General features: G+C 40.2%; 1 protein-coding gene across 7 annotated transcripts in view; it reads right to left on the bottom strand.

Moving 5' to 3' along the window:
• Window positions 1-16,861, bottom strand: part of nrxn2b (neurexin 2b) — a 739,753-nt gene that overhangs the window by 408,978 nt on the left and 313,914 nt on the right. For all 7 annotated transcript variants that reach the window (XM_035912885.2, XM_035912888.2, XM_035912887.2 and 4 more), the window contains one exon: window positions 9,107-9,408. In XM_035912885.2, the coding sequence (XP_035768778.1) occupies window positions 9,107-9,408 (302 nt within the window). The remainder of the gene's footprint in view (window positions 1-9,106; window positions 9,409-16,861) is intronic.

Raw genomic sequence — 16,861 nt, 5'->3', positions numbered from 1 at the left:
GACAGACTGTGACAGGATTAGACTGTATATTATTAAAAGCTGACAGCTATATCCAGAGCAGATAAAATCTAATTAAAATTCAGTTCAATTATATTTTATGTACGCAGTGCCAAATCACAGCAACACATTTTATAATGTAAGCTAAAGACTACAGAGGAAACCCCAACAATCAATGACCCTCTGTGAGCGAGCATTTGGTGACTGTGGGAAGGAAAAACTTCCATTAATGGGAAGTTTAATTGCATTAAAACAATGCATTGTCCTGATATGGATGCATTTGGATCCTCACATCTCAGTTTTCCATACAGACCCATTTTGTGTCATTCAAATATGTTCTCTACCAGTGTTTTATTGTTTCTTACAAGCCCCTCTCTCCTATTTCCCTTCCTTTGTTCATGACTTATCCTGTGCTTCGCCATAATCTCTGTTTCAATCTTTTACCAGTTTCTGTCTCACCAGTGTTTTATTACCTGTTTCCACCTGTTTGAATGTGCTAATGGTGCATAGATCTGTTTTCTGATTATAGGTCTCCGAGGCAGAGGGATGAATAAACATTAAAGTGCTGGAGCAGGTAGTGACAAATGAGGCTGATGACTGAGAGTGTGTGGAAATGCAGGCTCATATGCTAATGCAGTGGAGATGTGATGCAAATGAGTTTTCTTCCCCTCTGAAATGCACTAACCCCCCTCCCCCCCCCCCCTCCCCATTGGTATCAAACAGCTGAGCTGATGTTTTAACATGAAGTGCTCGTCATTTAGGAAATGCATAGATAGGACGTGCACTTGAGGTGTCAACCAGCATAGGGAAAGCGACACAGTAGAGAAAAAAAGAAGTAACAACGATATTTTTTTTTTTAAAAAAAAATCCTAAATGCACATCCTCCTACATGCACATGATGACGGTACCCCCATATCTTCTCAGCATGGCTGGAACACATTAGGAATACTTAAAATGTCATTGGCAGAAAATGGAGAGCGGATTACAGGGGTGTTAGTGTGCCATTTTGTACATCAAACAAATCCACTACCCATGCTTGTCTTGAAAAGCAATTTCTATCATCACCATAAAAGTGCGTGCTGTGTGTGTTGGCATAGACGAACACTCTAAATAGCATTTTTGATTTAGCTAGAAGAGCTTCAATGATTCATTTTGCTAAAATATGTTGACATTATTGAGATAGCTGGCAACAGCATGGACGCCCAGAGTTCCAGTTGCATCAGGAACCAATCAGAAACCTGTCAATCATTAAGTTAATTTGCTACTGTCGTGCAACATTTTCTTTTTTTCTTATTGCACTTACACGCACGGGATGAAGGCATTATGTTTCCCAAACCTTTCAACCACTTGTTTATCAATAATATCACAGCGTTTAATGGCAGGACGAAGCTGAAGGAAAGGGGTTAATGCAGGACTGCAGCCAGGGATGATTCACTACCCAACAGCATGGCAGACACCGTTGCTAAGTGACAAATTGCTGGAAAGAATGGAACCGAGAGATAGAGTGAAAATGAGAGAGAGAGGGTGGGCAAGATGAGCAGGAGAGAAATTGATTGGCCCTCTCTTAGGAATTCTGGCTGAGGAAGGTTGGATGAGAGGGGAGGGTGGATGAGGGCCGGACGGATGGAGGATGAAGAAAAGGGAAGATTATTGCAGGTGATCATGCCTTACAGAAAAGGCTAAAAACACTCTTAACAAGCCTGAGACAGATATACAAAGAGCAGGTAATGGGGGGAGTGTACTAGCATCTAGATTTGATTAAAGGGAGAGGGACAGCATTTTGACCTCTCTTTCTAGAGTATATATATATATATATATATATATATATATATACTGTAATGTCACAGTAACAGGCAGTACATTTAAATGAGTGCATGGCTTTGGTATGCTACAGTACATTTAGCAATACCACATTTCAGAAGACGTAATGCTTCCAACACAAAAAACAATGACAAAGAAGCTTTGGGATTTTCAGTCATTTTGAGCAATTCAACTGTGACCGTTTCTTTTGGAAATGAAAACCTTTCTTAGGTAGAGTGAAAGGATGTATGTAAACATAATGTGAGCTGTGCGCTGAATGTGAACGCATGCAGCTCGCACCGGTGTGTCTATCCGTTACGGAGGACATGCGTGCAAAATTGCAGAAGTTCAGTGTTTCATGGGGTTTGTCTGTGCACGTGTTTGTTTGTGATCAAAACACAGCACTCACTAGTGTGTTTTGATCCTCCTGCATCTAGGTACACTCCTTCCCCCTGTGGAGCGTGGCTATCTCCAGTATATTATCGGAATTGTGGTAAAAAGGCTCAGAGAGGCTGCATTTCGCAGCGAGCCTGTTTGTACCTTCCATACTATGGCAGTGTATTCTCTCTTTCTGCTGGAAATACAATGCTAAGTTTTCTTTGATTTGTGCCTTATTTGAGATTACTTAATTGTTTCTTTGTTTCTGGTAAGAACCCAAAGGCTTTGCTGCTGCACACTAGCATAGTGGCTTTCGGGCTACATTTTGTAACTAAATCCCCTTGAAAAATAATTATAATTGCATTTTCTCTCATTTGATAATAGCTTTTATTCCATTGTTTCTAAGCTAACTATAACTTTTTTTTTAAATTCAAAGATAGCACTTCATATAGCACGTTTTTTAAAAAAAGGAAAGAAATCTGCCCAGTCGTTTCATTGCATTCTGAAGGATGTGAAGCAGTGCACAACGCCTGCTGTACTGTATGTGTAAAAGATTAGAATTCAACATGACCTTTGCTTAACTCGACCCTCGTACAGATCAAAGCCCTTCAGCTCAAGATGAACTCTGGGTCAGCCGTTGAACATCAGGCCTATACACTTAGCACTAAAAGAACATAAAAAATTGTTTGATCCCTTCATTAATTCTATAGCTGCTTTGTTGCAGTTATATGGTGAGGTGCACTGGTGGGAAAGTTGAACATCAAGGCTGACGGAAAGGGAGAGTCCTAATCTGTCCTAGCTAAAGAGAATAGGACAGATGATGTCGTAGGAGAGAGAGAGGAAAAGGGTGACAGTGACACAAGAAGGAAAATGGGATAGCAAAAAAAAAACCGAGATATTGAGTTCAAAGGTCTCCCGCTCTCTCTCGGCGCTGGATAAGATACAGACCCAGTTCTGGGACTCAATGGATGTTGAATCTTTTCATTGTAAAGTCACATTGGGGAATTAAAAGAACGCTTTCCTCTGTTCTTGTGTTTGTACTACAGAACAAACCATTGTCTCCCCCTCTTGTGCCCCCCCATCGCTGCACTTCATTCCCCACTCTCTGTTGTGCACAAAACCACTCTTTCACTCTCCCACAAGAAAAAAATACAGCAATACAAGTGTTTATTTCCTTCCTTCTGTCAGCATGTGTCTCATATTTCCTCTGATGGCCTGTGGGACCCAAATGCCTGTTAAGCATTACAGTATGTGGGCCATTTTGATCATTCAAGTAATCGTCAACACAGAAAGTTTGCCCTCCAACAATAAAAATAAGTATACTAAGCGATGCCCATCCAGCATATTCCCCGGAAAGGCACCATAGTTTTCTTAACAAATCACAGAATGGGTGCATATGTGTGGTAGATGATGGAAACATGCACTTACCACCAAGTGCCAGGGGCCTGCTAAGGAAAAATGCTTACATGCTTGCATACACTGGGCTTCCACTTAATCCTTTGTCCTTCATTTATCATGCGTGTACAAAACAGACATCATTCACTTACAGCTGATGCTTGACACTGCTTTTTTGTTTAATTTTTAAATCTATGGGGATAATGCGCATGCAAGTAAACAGCTGGCGGAGCTTTCTGTTCAGCGTTAACCTGTCCTGTTTCTGTGCTATAAAAAAAGCAATCAAATAAAGACATAGCCAATCACAAGCCCTGGATTTGCTACCGTTGCTCTGTAAAACACACAGACTCTTTTGCCAATTGTAACTCTAATTTCCATACTTTTTCTTAGGCTTCGAATCTGAACTACATTCTCCTTCAGTGACCAATAAAAGACAGATTCCCACTTCAGGAGTGTATGTGTCCAGTAAAAGACAGGGAATCATATGTACTGTCACCCAAGCTTCCTCTGGGATCCCTCCAGACTCCTCTGAGCAGAAATGGGAACACTGGAGCAGCTTTCACGATGGCAGTTTGCACCACTTTCTGGGTAATGTAAGGAGCGAGGAGAAAGAAACAATCATTTAGAAGTAAATGGCAAGCACCTATTATGTCTGCAGGGCTTCTGGGAAACTCGTACAAGGAATTGAAAAGATCTGAAAATCAATGCTCACTGACCATATGGCACAGTGGAAATGAGCGGTTTTATTTAAAATTGGATGCATTAGGAGAGAGAGAGGCCTATACTGCTGACTAGTGTGGCATTCGAAAACTTAATATTTGACCCATTTTTTTCAGTTCTCAGTTCTTTTTTGGTGCTGTGTGTGATATATTTATAATTTTCTAGGACACCTTGACATGAGTGTTTCCGTCTTTGTCTTTGCCTTTTTTTTCTGCTGTGTGTTTGGAATCCCACAGGAGAGAACTGTCACCAGAAATCCATGATGGTAAGCAACGATGCAGAGGGAGGGGGAGGGATGCCTTGCTAGTTGTTTAAACCAAAGTGTAAGTGAATAGTGTATGTATGGTTGAGCATGTTTGTGTATTGAGTGTAGAGATTTGCACTGATGAAAGGTCAAGATGAGTGCACTCACCTGTCTGTCAAATATACACCACTAGGATTAGACTACCCTCTCGTCACAGATGCTTGCAGTACTGTCGGTTACCACCAAGGGGAGCTCTGAAGCTGTGATCGCTTGTTGGGCATATAGTATACCCATTTCTCCCCCCACCCCTCCCCTTTCTCTTCTCTCTCTTGGCGGCAAGTCCCTATCACCTCACCTAATTCTGTCTGCTTCATTTTATCCTGCACAAAGCTGACAAATTCATAGGTTTTGTGGAGAAAGACAGCAAATATACACATGCAGAGGGAGAGGGAGAGTCAGAGAGACGGCCCGGCTTGTAAGAGCTCACAGGCTTTACTTATTTTGGAGCTTGTTGATGCAGACGTAGATATGCATGACGTTGCGAGAGACGTTAGAACAGTAGACGCATAATGGATGAGACTTTGAACACCACTGGTTCAGTACGATGACCTTAGCTATTATTTGGTAGCTCGGTGGCTATATTTTAATATATCATGTTAGCTTCATTAGCCAGCTGAAGACAAAGGTTTCAACTGTGTAAGTGACTGTTCACACTTTCAGCTGCATTTAAGGAACAGATAATATAATTTAAAGTACTTAATTTATGTAAAGGTCACCAAATGTGCACATGCTGATGAACCAGTCTCTACAATTCTTATTTATCAGTAATCACACACGTGGTGTTATGTGCAGGAAATTTTAAATAGTATTAGGTGAGTAGGATCAAATAAGTATAACATTCACCTTAATCCTCATATACTCAGACAACTGTTTTATATTTGTATACAATTATTACATCCATTTCCCTTTTCCAACTCTATTAGGAAAACAAAAAATTTAAATGTATTGATTCTACAACCAAAGCTTTTAAAAAACATTATGATACTTTGTAAAAATGTAAAACCTGAATGCATTGTTTTGCAAATTTAATACACTGATATTTTATTCACATAGAAAACATATCAACTATTTAAACTGACTAAATATTAATATGTTATTTTATGACAAATATTATGTTACTTTGAATTGAATGGCAGAAAAACATCTCAAAAAAGTTGGGACAGAGACAACAAGGGCTGGAAAACTAAGTGGTACTAATAAGAAACAGCTGGAGGAAGCTAATTGCACCTAATTAGGTTAATCCTGTAGACAACAGGTCAGAAATGTGACTGGTGTAAAAGGAGCATCTTCGAGAGTTTCTCAGTAGTAGTAAAGAGGGCAAAGGTTTAACAGTCTACCAGTCACTTTGAATATCTCGTTCTGTACAGTACATAATGTCGATAAAGATTTAAAAATCTGGAGAAATCTCTGTGTGCAGGCTGAAGGCTGAAAATCCCGTAAAAGAAGAAGTAATCTTCAGATCTTCAGTTCACTGTGCCATCCACAGTTAGGTTAAAGCTCTATGAAAGAAGATGCTATATGTGAACTGGATCCAGAAACACTGCCTTATTCTCTAGTGGGAAACTGTTCTGTGGTCAGATTTGCTGAAAATGTAAGATTCTCTTTGCTAAACAAAAGGATGTTACATCCTCTGGTATAAAGAGGAGAAGGACCTATCCAGTGTATTATCAGTGCTTCTTTTAGGGGTGAATCATTACCTTGGAACTGGAAGCTTCTTGGTGAGGCACAATCATTGGGTAAACGTATTTACAGGATGACGTCTTTTTCAGGGAAGGCCTAAACCACATACTGCATCTATTACAACAACATGGCTTCACTGTGGTAGAGTGCTGAACTGGCCTGCCTTCAGGACCTTTTATCAATTGAAAACATTTGAGGCATCAAAACTACAATAAAAAACACAAAAAAACACAAAATGTTTTGAGGGGAGTGCCTTCAACTTCAAAATGACCCAGTGCCTTTTTCTAATAGTTTTTTTTTTCTTGTTTCGTTTAGTTCAGTTTTCTTTTTTGAATAAAATATGGGTTTATGAGATTTGCAAATCATTGTATTCTGTTTTATGTACATTTTACACAGTGTCCCAACTGTTTTGGAATTGGGATTGTAGTGCAACTTATTAAACTGGAAGTGAAATTGTCAAAAAAAAAATTATTAACTTCATTATTTGAGCTTAAATTGGCCAACTGTTGATAGACTATGGTAAAAACTTTGGTCATTTCTGACTAAATTTCAAAATTGAATGCACTGAATAGGACTGTAAGAACATCTGATGCCACACGCCACTATTCTACACGGAAACATGCCTGCAGTCATTGATCTGCTGGGTCAGAGGTGGTCAGTGTCACTGATATATCTGTTCAAGTGTCTCTTCATGGGAAGTGTCCAGTGTAAACGTAGAGCTCTTCAACATTAGTGCCTGTTAAGTCAATTACAAAGATCCACTGGGGATTCAGTCTGGACTGTCAGTCAATAGAGACTGCCTCGAGAACATGATGTGGGTGGTTAGTTTTCATACATTAAAGATGTATAAAAACTTTACGTAACAGAAGAAAACTGTTAATACTTATTACTCAATATTTTAAAACAAATCTGAAAAGTTTTGTATAAAGTTTTCTCCACCAAGTTATAAAAATAAAACAATGTACGTTCTCGTAGAATATCTAGTTCACTAGACATGCTTACTAGTTTCAAGACACAGATGTATTAAATATATGTTATGAGGGTATCTTGACTGACTATAACTCAATGGGGTTTTTTTCCAATTAAGAAAAGATTCTCATAGTCAGCCGACTTGCCAGTGCGCAGCTTGAGCCCGTTGCGCTGCAGTGCTGCTCCAGATGGGCGTCATGAACAGGAGTAGACAGTGTATACAGTTGTAATCAGAGGTTACCATACACCCATAAAGCTAATTAGCCTGTATTTATACTTTTGATCCTGTGTGGATTAGAAAAAAAGAAACATGTACGCATTCCACGTGGGGAAAAGACCACCTCAAAAAAATCATTAACAGCCAAAATTGATCATGACATTCATGCCCATAATGAGTGGATGTAAACCTCTGATCAGCTAGGCGTAGGCATACAAACCTCCAGACAGACAATAACGCTGTCAGTGTAACAAGTGCGTATGTGCATGGCATATGTCATGTTTACCTAATGGTCATTACGGTGCAGTAGGTGGTAGGTGGATTGGCTCATGCTGTAAATTTTTAAACTTGTGTTGGCTTTCCAAACTCATTACATTAGTCTCGCTCTGCTGATTACACATGGGTCCGTACATGTGTGCGTTTCTGAGCCAGGGTGTCTAAATGGCAACTGTGCGTTTCCGAGTGTGTGATCCTTTGCCTTTATCCTAAGGCAAGTACAGTATATGCTAATAAAAGATCAGCTTTACAAATGTCGGACTAACTTACCGCACTGAAATGTCCAAGAATATTACTGCAATACGACTCAAATTGCAGTGTGGTTAGCATAAAGAGAATTCCCTATAATTTAACAGCACTTATTCCACATTAAGAATCACTTTGCTGTCATGCTTTTTGTACAACAAGAAGTTCTCCACTGTCTAGAAGTGGCTTAATACCACTGACTGCTTTTCACAGATATTTTTGCAGACAAACATAAAGAAGCTGATGCACCATCTTTGTGTTAATGTATTCAGGCTAGGCTTTTTTGCATCCAGACTGCTTACAATGCCCATTATTAGTTCTGACAAGCCATTTATTCCAATTACAATTCCTCCCAAAAATGTGAAGAAGTAAGCACGGCAGGTGTAAGTGAAATTGATTATATCTTGCTGCTCCTATCTGCACCTGCCAATTGATGACTTGCTGCATCCAGAGGGTCCAGTATTCAGAGAGTTCACTGTCGATGCACGTCCTTTGTGTTCTCTAGCATACACAGACCCACAGTATGTCACAGAGATTACACACAAACCTGTGTTCTTTTGTTTTCCATTAGCTACCATTAAAGGTTTGCAAAGATGTGTTAGGTAATTTGTTCAGAAAGGTCTTAAGAGCATTGTCACCTTTGATAAATTGTGGTGCGTTCCATTTGTGTACCTGAGTAAATTATGTGCATACATACTAAGCAGAGTACTTCTCCTCCTGGTTCATTAATAAGAACATTGCATAAATCTTTGGATTTCTTTGATTTCATGCATGTTAACTATAATGTTATCTGTCACATGTTTTTCATATCTTTTGCCTTTGCATGACAGGGGCATGAAGGTGACATGTATCATTGGTCATCTGGTTCATCTTTGAAACAAAAAGCATTAAAATAGTAATAGAAAATAGAAAAGGTCCTCCTGTTCAACTTGACCCTGCAGAAAAGAAACTTCTGTTATGACAGAGAGGAAGAAAAACAAGCAAGAGAGGAGAAAGGTAAGACAACGACTCAACGTGTTCTCCATATGCTGAGAGAAAAAAACAATGATTCAAAGATAGCGTGTGTGGCAAACAGATGCACAATCCTGACTGCTGCGGCTTCGGATGATGCAGACAGTGTTTACCTGGCGCAGGTTGCGGGTGACGCGCACATCATGCCAGGCGTTGTCATTGAACTTGCCGTTGACAGGCTCCACCAGAGCCTCAAAGGCCCCCGAGCCCAGGTTGATGACTAGCCAAACCGCGCCGCTCTTCAAGGAAAGATTTACATAGTCAGCCGACTTGCCAGTGTGCAGCATGAGCCCGTTGCGCTGCAGCGTTCGGAAGGAAAGCGTGATCTCGTCGGTGCTGCTCTGGATGGGTGTCATGGACAGGTCGTAGCAGAAGAACTCGTTGCCCTTGAAGGTGGCTACTGACTCTTCCTTGCCTGGAAAAAATAAAGTGGGGGTAAGGGGGGAAGAGAGGTGGGTCTGTAAGTAAAAGGACATTTCTGTTCAGGAGTTAAACCTTTGAAATTAGCAGCATGTGTGTATTCAAAAATCAGTCATTCTATTATTAGTTTACTTTTTATGTGGGGAAAAAACAGACATCAGAGGGTTAATTTAAAAGATGGCGCTTTGCAATATGAAGCTACAAATGACAAATTATCAAATGAATATCCTAAATATCTATTAAGATGATCTAAAATATAACACTAAACACAACATTTTTGCTCTTTTAATTTATATTAACAGCACAAGAATCACAGAATATCTAAAAAGCTTCGGTCATGTGAGATGTGTCCAGTACAAAGGCAACATCAGCATGGTTATTTTGTTGGCTTCATTTTTTATTTTATTTCTTTAGGTGTACGACTTTTATACATCGAAAATCTACAGAACTGAACTGTTAGGATTAAAGATTGGTACATCAAATCTGCTCATTCCACACAAGTTGAAGCGGAGACTCGGTGAGGCTGCGGCTTGCTGCTGGTCATCTTGACACGGTGATGTCATTTGGATGCACCAGTGTGTTCATTTACTCCAGCATTGTGAGTTCATATAGCCCAGCGGTCCCCAACCTTTTTTGCGCCACGGACCGGTTTATGCCCGACAATATTTTCATGGACCGGCCTTTAAGGTGTCGCGGATAAATACAACAAAATAAAACTAGTACCGGTACCGAAAAAAAGAAGATTTATTCATAACACACGTGAAAAGACCCAGGAAAACAGAGTAAACGATAAAAACGATAACAAAATAACGCTGAAAACCAATAAAAACCCTGAAAACTATACATTTCACACCTGAGCCTCAACTCTCGCGGCCCGGTACCAAACGACTCACGGACCGGTACCGGTCCGAGGCCCGGGGGTTGGGGACCGCTGATATAGCCCATTTGGAGATGCAACTGATTTGATAAGGTTACTAATTTTAGTAGAACATTGATAGTTGCTGTCACTCTTATACCCTCACCAAACGTTTTAAACATGGAAGCTTTGCAGATCAAAAACAATATTTGCTCATAAATTGAATCCCACAAACAAGTAACGTCAGTGGAGACCGATGCTTCTGCACTACAACACAGCGGCACGACAGCATCTTGTGTAAAATAGAATTCCTTTCATCAGAGCAAAGCGAACATCTGGGTTAGAATTAGATACAAAGATGTGTTTGAATTACAGCAAAACAGAGAAACATGAAAGCAGAGACTAGACAAAGTGAAATTGAAGAACACTTTTTTAAAGAGAGAAGGAAGAGGGGAAAAAAAGGTGTTGACAACTTTGCTAACGCCTGCCAGTCTGTCTGTAGCACATGGCCTCCTTCCACTACATTGAGCTTTATTCACACACTACCAGTCAAAACAGACAGTTTGTACAATGGACATATGTCAAACAGCAGCCTAACAGCAGCCAGGGAGGACACTGTGTGCATCTGTCAAGAAATGAACAAACACTTGCAGCTGTCACAACAGAAAAAACGCAGCAAGAACACAGAGAACAGTGACACCTCCGTCACTTGAGTCATGACGTGGACGCTGGATTCACTGAGCAGGAGAAATAGTAACATCTGGCTCGCCGTACTGTTTCTTCTGACTTGCAGTCTACTTATTTACTCCTTTTACATTTTATATCTAATATTTTAATTGGACCTCTTTCTGTCGCCCCAAATCTCATTACTCTTGTAAAGAGCAATAACCTCATTTCCTGGCTGGATCAACTCTGTGTCATTTTAATTTGGGAATAATAGCAATTCAGCTGCTTAGCAAAAGAAAGAAAAGAGTACAAACAGACAACATCACCGACAACAGCATGAGCTCAAGTTTAAAAGAACTCTTGCTCGCTCTGCACTTACACAAATCAACTAGTTTCCTGACACTAGCTGTGATCTGAGGTGACACTCTACTTCCTATGTTCATTTGCCCTTCTGCACTTCTGTTTCCCCGAGGAGGCCGGTCTGAAGAATCAGCCTTGAGTAATGAGGTTTAGGGAGGGGAAGAGGGCAAAGTCAAACTGCCAAGAGGACCCTGTATGGGTGGATCATCAAATCTAGTTTATCCTGAAGTTCCATTACACACGGAAAAAGAAATAAAGAATCACTTCAAGACCTTGGTGCATTTCCCTGAGGAGAAGGGACGGGCTGGCCAGAAGGGGTGGCCAACCCATTGGCGGACAGATTGAAAGGCCGGATCACATGAGCAGATGAGAGAGGAAAAGCGTGAGGTGGAAGGGTGGGCCGGGGAATAATAGCATGTCCATTTGATGCTCACGTGCCCTATATCACCAAAGATTTTTCAGTGTCAGGCAGCACACGTAAGGAAAAGCACATTACATCACGTGGATGAGAAACAAGTGATGGATGGATAACGCGAGCAAAGGAAAGGAGATCTTTGGAGAGGTTTAAAGAGTGTCGTGTTAAGTGACATACTAACAGCTATACTTCGGGAACATTAAAGAAGATGATAGCGCTCACTTTGAGACAAAACACAGCCACATAATATGGGTGGATGCACTCACATAAAAGAAAACATTTCAGGGGTGACAAAAAAAAAGAGGAAGTGAGGGACAAATAGCATCCAGACAGAGACAGCTACTTAAAAGAGCATTTTGGCTGAAATCGAAATTTAGAGCAATCTCAACTGAAGTGTGAATTGTCATAAAAAAAGGCATCAAGAGTGGAGAGAAAGAGATGGAAGGGACAAATGACACACAAAAGCAAATCCCCCCAAGAGCAGCATCCTAGCGGTGCCTGTGTTGCTGATGTAGGAGGAACAAAAGCGTAGCAAATGGACCACAGCAGCCATTTTCAATTATGTACTAAGTTGGACCACCTCCCATACTATGGGCTGTTAACGGTAAGCAACAAACAGCTTGTCCGTGCTTCCATGAGCTCAGTGAGACTGAGCTCCATGCAATGCAGAGACAAACAACAAAAAAACTTTCTTTTGTTTATGTCTGTTTAATGAACAGAAGGCTGAGAGGAGGAGATAAGGCTGGAGAGTGACAGGAGAGGACAAATGGGTGGGTGGATTTTCACTGTAACACCAGACAGTTTGGTCATGATGCCAACAATGCCCTTCAGCAAATTATGTAAAGGTTAACACAGTCATATGATTTTTGGATAAGAATTTGGAGCCAGAAGTAGAAGCAAAAAAAGAAACAAAACGGCATCATTAGCAAGTCAGTAACACACTGCAGTGCTATCAGGGATCCACTGATCCTTCTCATGTTAGCCAGCTTAAGTCATTTCCAGTATCCTTTGTACACACTGGGTGATCTCCCTACACACTGCGGAGCACTGGAAAAGCTCTCCTGCCGGTTCCCAGGAGTGACACGATCGCTTCAATCTAGGCGCAAAACCTAATATAAAGAATGACTTTTCTCTGAGACCACTCAAGCTCCTGTGAATATGAGCTTGTTCCTATGCATCTGTTTTTCACTTTACATCTACATCTCTATCTCATCCTCCAGTTCCCATGGTAGCGCTCTTGCGCACATACACACTTGAAGTGTACGCTTTTCACTCTGATCAAATCTTTTGCAGTAAAGCCCAAGAGTAGACTCTAGCCAGAGGAAAGAGGAGACGCACAAGCATGCAGAAGAGACAAAAGTGCTGTCAAGGTCTCAATTAACCTCACAGAAGCCCTGACTACATTACAGAAATGACTCATTTGAAATTTATCCACCCGTAATAACATCTTTTTTTTTTAATCAATTAAATGTTGAGTTCCTCTGATATTTGATTCTATAACATGTTTTAAATACACTAGTTTTTTTAGGGGCCAAAGTGATGCACTCATTTCAACAATGCAAAGCAATCCATCCAACAGTTGCTTCATGAATACGCATTTATTGAGGCAAGCTGGTGCGTATCATCAGTAGGGCTGCCACGATTAGTCGACTAGTCACGATTACGCCGACTATCAAAATCGTCGACGACTGATTAAATAGTCGACGCGTCGTTTGAAGCTTTGTAAGATCCCAAAAGACGCAGGAATAAGTAGTAGAGATGGACCGACCCGATATTACGTATCGGTATCGGTCCGATACTGACCCAAATTACTGGATCGGATATCGGCGAGAAATAAAAAATGTAATCCGATCCATTAAATATCAAAAAAGCACCTCACAAAGCTTGCTACACGCGTAACTCGGCTCATAACCGTAGCACGTCGCAGCAGTATACGTCACGTGATAGAGCCGCTGTGTGTATTTGTAGCCTTGCTAGCAAACCAGCATTTCATCTCCGAGGAAGTTTTCCCAGAGAGAAGTAAAGCAAGTGTGTAAGTTCATCTCTGAATGTTTGTAAAGCATTCCCACCTTAAGCTTAACAACAGATATATGGAGCGACTGCCTCTCTCTCTCTCTCTCCTGCTGCTACTTCAATCGTGAAACAGCTTAATGATCAGCTGATCGGCTTTTCTGTCGAGAGTCCGTCTCTCTTCTTAGTTTTTGGCCCACTTCTCACCAGAAAGAGGAAACCAGCGGCTGAACAACAGCAGCACTATTAAGCTTGATAAGCTGTTGTTAGAATTTATTTAATATTACTTTCTAGACCAGGATCGTTTTCTACGTAGCTGACCGCTGGTAACTGTGCAGGGGTGGATCTAGCAAAGTTTAGCCAGGGGGGCCGAAAGGGCATGAACAGGGAAAAGGGGGCACAAAGACATACTTTTCTTTCTTGTTCTCATTTAAAATATCTAGCTTTTAATAAATAATTATCTGACTCTTACACCCAAAGTTTTAATCTGATGTAAAATATATAGAAGTCCATTACTGTATATAGTAACTGTTAAGTCTAATATACCCTAGTAAGCTATACTACTTTTTCCTTTGGGAAGATACCATCTGTGCAGTCTGCAATTCTGTTGAAGAAAGATGTTGAATCTATTTAATTATTCTTGAAAAATAATTTCTTTCTGTGCATTTTTCCCCCTGCATCAAATTAAATTTGATTACATCGATCAAGCATCATGAGCTGGAGGGTGGGGGGTGGTTCCCTATTTTATTTTTTTTGCTGGGAGTTTGCAACCCTATTAGTTAGGTTGCTTGATATTTCTGCTAAGTACTCTTTAAAATACCAGAATAGGGAGGATGGAGCAGGTTTACGTTTATTAGATTGATCAGTATTGCTGAACTATGAAATATTTTGTTGTATTTTTTTTTTACATACAGGTATAACAGAATAGCTTTAGTGTTGTTATTTATTTAAACTTGAGTATAAACTTATACAAAATGCAGCAAGATATTAAAAAAACCGTTTTATTAATTAAAAAACACACTATATCGGATTCATATCGGTATCGGCAGATATCCAAATTTATGATATCGGTATCGGTATCGGACATAAAAAAGTGGTATCGTGCCATCTCTAATAAGTAGTAGGATTTAAGAGTGTAATAACGGACTGAAACAGAAGATGGCAGCACTGCATGTACAAGGATGCCAGCTGCCGTTAAACCCCGAAGAAGAAGAAGAAGAAGTAGCTCTGTCCCAGAATTCATAGCGCAGCTCAGCTCAGTTTCCAACAATGGCGGCAGCTAGTTAGTTTTAATATTACTCTTATTATTCTTTCTGGGTCACAAAATAAACTTTTAACATATTTTCAGGCGAGAATGTAGCTGTGTAAACTTCAAATATCTGCTCAGTTTATCAAGACACCACATATTTTCAAAAGCGCTCCGACGTTTTCAGAGATGTCTGTTACCCACTAGCTCGATAGCTAGCCGGGGGCAAGGCTCACTAGAGCCTGTGAGAACACCGGACTCCCGGCAAATCATTTTCAAACCCACCGCCGTCTTTCGCTACTCAGGTTAAACATGATATATACATAACTTAAAATGTTATTGTTTGGCTTTTTTCAGTATTTTATTTGTTCCTGAGTAAATCGGTTTGGCTGAGATTAAAGTTATAGTTTTTACACAGCTGAATAAACGTCAAGCAGACAACTGATTATCAGAAGTGTGAGATGCTCGAGAATTTACTCCGGTGTCCTGTTATATTTTAGATAGCAAGGAGTTTATTAAACTTCACCGAAACAATCTGCAAATTTCATTAAAATTTAACAAACTATCATCTTGTCTTTATTTTTAGTTAGCACATACCTTAAACACTTAAAGCTGTAAGGTAATGATAGTTATATAAGAGCAGATGCTGCTGGTGCAATAATCTATATGTTTTACATCCAATGGATGCATGATCTGATTAGTCGACTAATCGCAAAAATAATCGGTGACTAGTTGACTATCAAAATAATCGTTTGTGGCAGCCCTAATCATCTGTCTTTATGTACAAATGCAACTTCAGTGCCCTCTCCTGGTGTTCAGGTTGTTATATCCAATGGAAAGAAGCACCACTGGAAGCATGGTGGTTTCAAACATTAAATAATGCTAGTAAAAAAGATGTGCAAAGCAAATTCAAACTTTATAAAAATATGACGTTTAGAAGTGCTGAACCCTTCCAGTTTTTAAAAGTATCATACCACCTCTTTTTCCCCAAGCTCTCCTGAAAATAGTATTAAAAAAAGTATTAAAACACATTAAAAAATAACTTTTTTCCCACATAACTTTACACCTCGCAGAAAAATGGACACGCTAACCTCAACTCCCACTTACTAGCTCTGTCACAATCAAACCACCATCAACTCAGCAGCAGTTAAGCACTTTGCAGCAGACACTGTGTCAAGCAGTTTGTTTACTGCGCTATGTGGCCTTCTGTGTTCTTTGAGGGTGTGCGCTTTATTTATGTGAACTGAAGGGTGAAGAGGGAAACAGGAAGACGATGGAAACCCAGCCAGAGAGGAATCAATGGCATTGTCTTAACCTATCGCACACTTCCTACACACCCACATCCAGTACCACACATGCAGTCTTAACAGTACAGCTACTGTGTCACTTAAGTGCTACTTTATAAGCATCAGGGTATGATTAAATGAATATGCCCGCCTGTCATACCAAAGTGTTTCAAAAATTTGTCCATGCTGGAAAAATAGGGTATCCTAAATTGTGATAAAATGTCATACGCAAATACAATCTGCGTTTGTCAGTGCTGGACCCAAAAGCGCCGTTTTAAGCTAACCATTGCTGGCTTTTACAGTAATAAAAGCACAGAGCAGCATGTGTTTTTAAATTGGATTCAGCTCAGACAGAGAGAGAGCAGGTTTAATAAGATGAGCTGCATGACTAGCTCCATCCAAACTTGTGTGGAGCATTAGTCAACGCATAATGAACCATAACATACTGCTTTTTTGGCCGATTGGATTACATATCGGAAGTGATTACGTAGTTTTAGGGGAATTAGCAAAGAGAGAACGGAATAAGACGAGACAAAAAAATAAATAAACGCCCGCGCATGTGTGCATGCAAAACCATTCAAAATCTCGATGACCACACGCTGGCAAATC

This window comes from Neolamprologus brichardi, chromosome 3 (genome assembly GCF_056152115.1).
Source record: "Neolamprologus brichardi isolate AB-2024 chromosome 3, ASM5615211v1, whole genome shotgun sequence".
Classification (NCBI taxonomy): domain Eukaryota; kingdom Metazoa; phylum Chordata; class Actinopteri; order Cichliformes; family Cichlidae; genus Neolamprologus; species Neolamprologus brichardi.
Note: the sequence above shows the minus strand (reverse complement) of the source record. Positions and strands in the feature narration are given on the sequence as shown.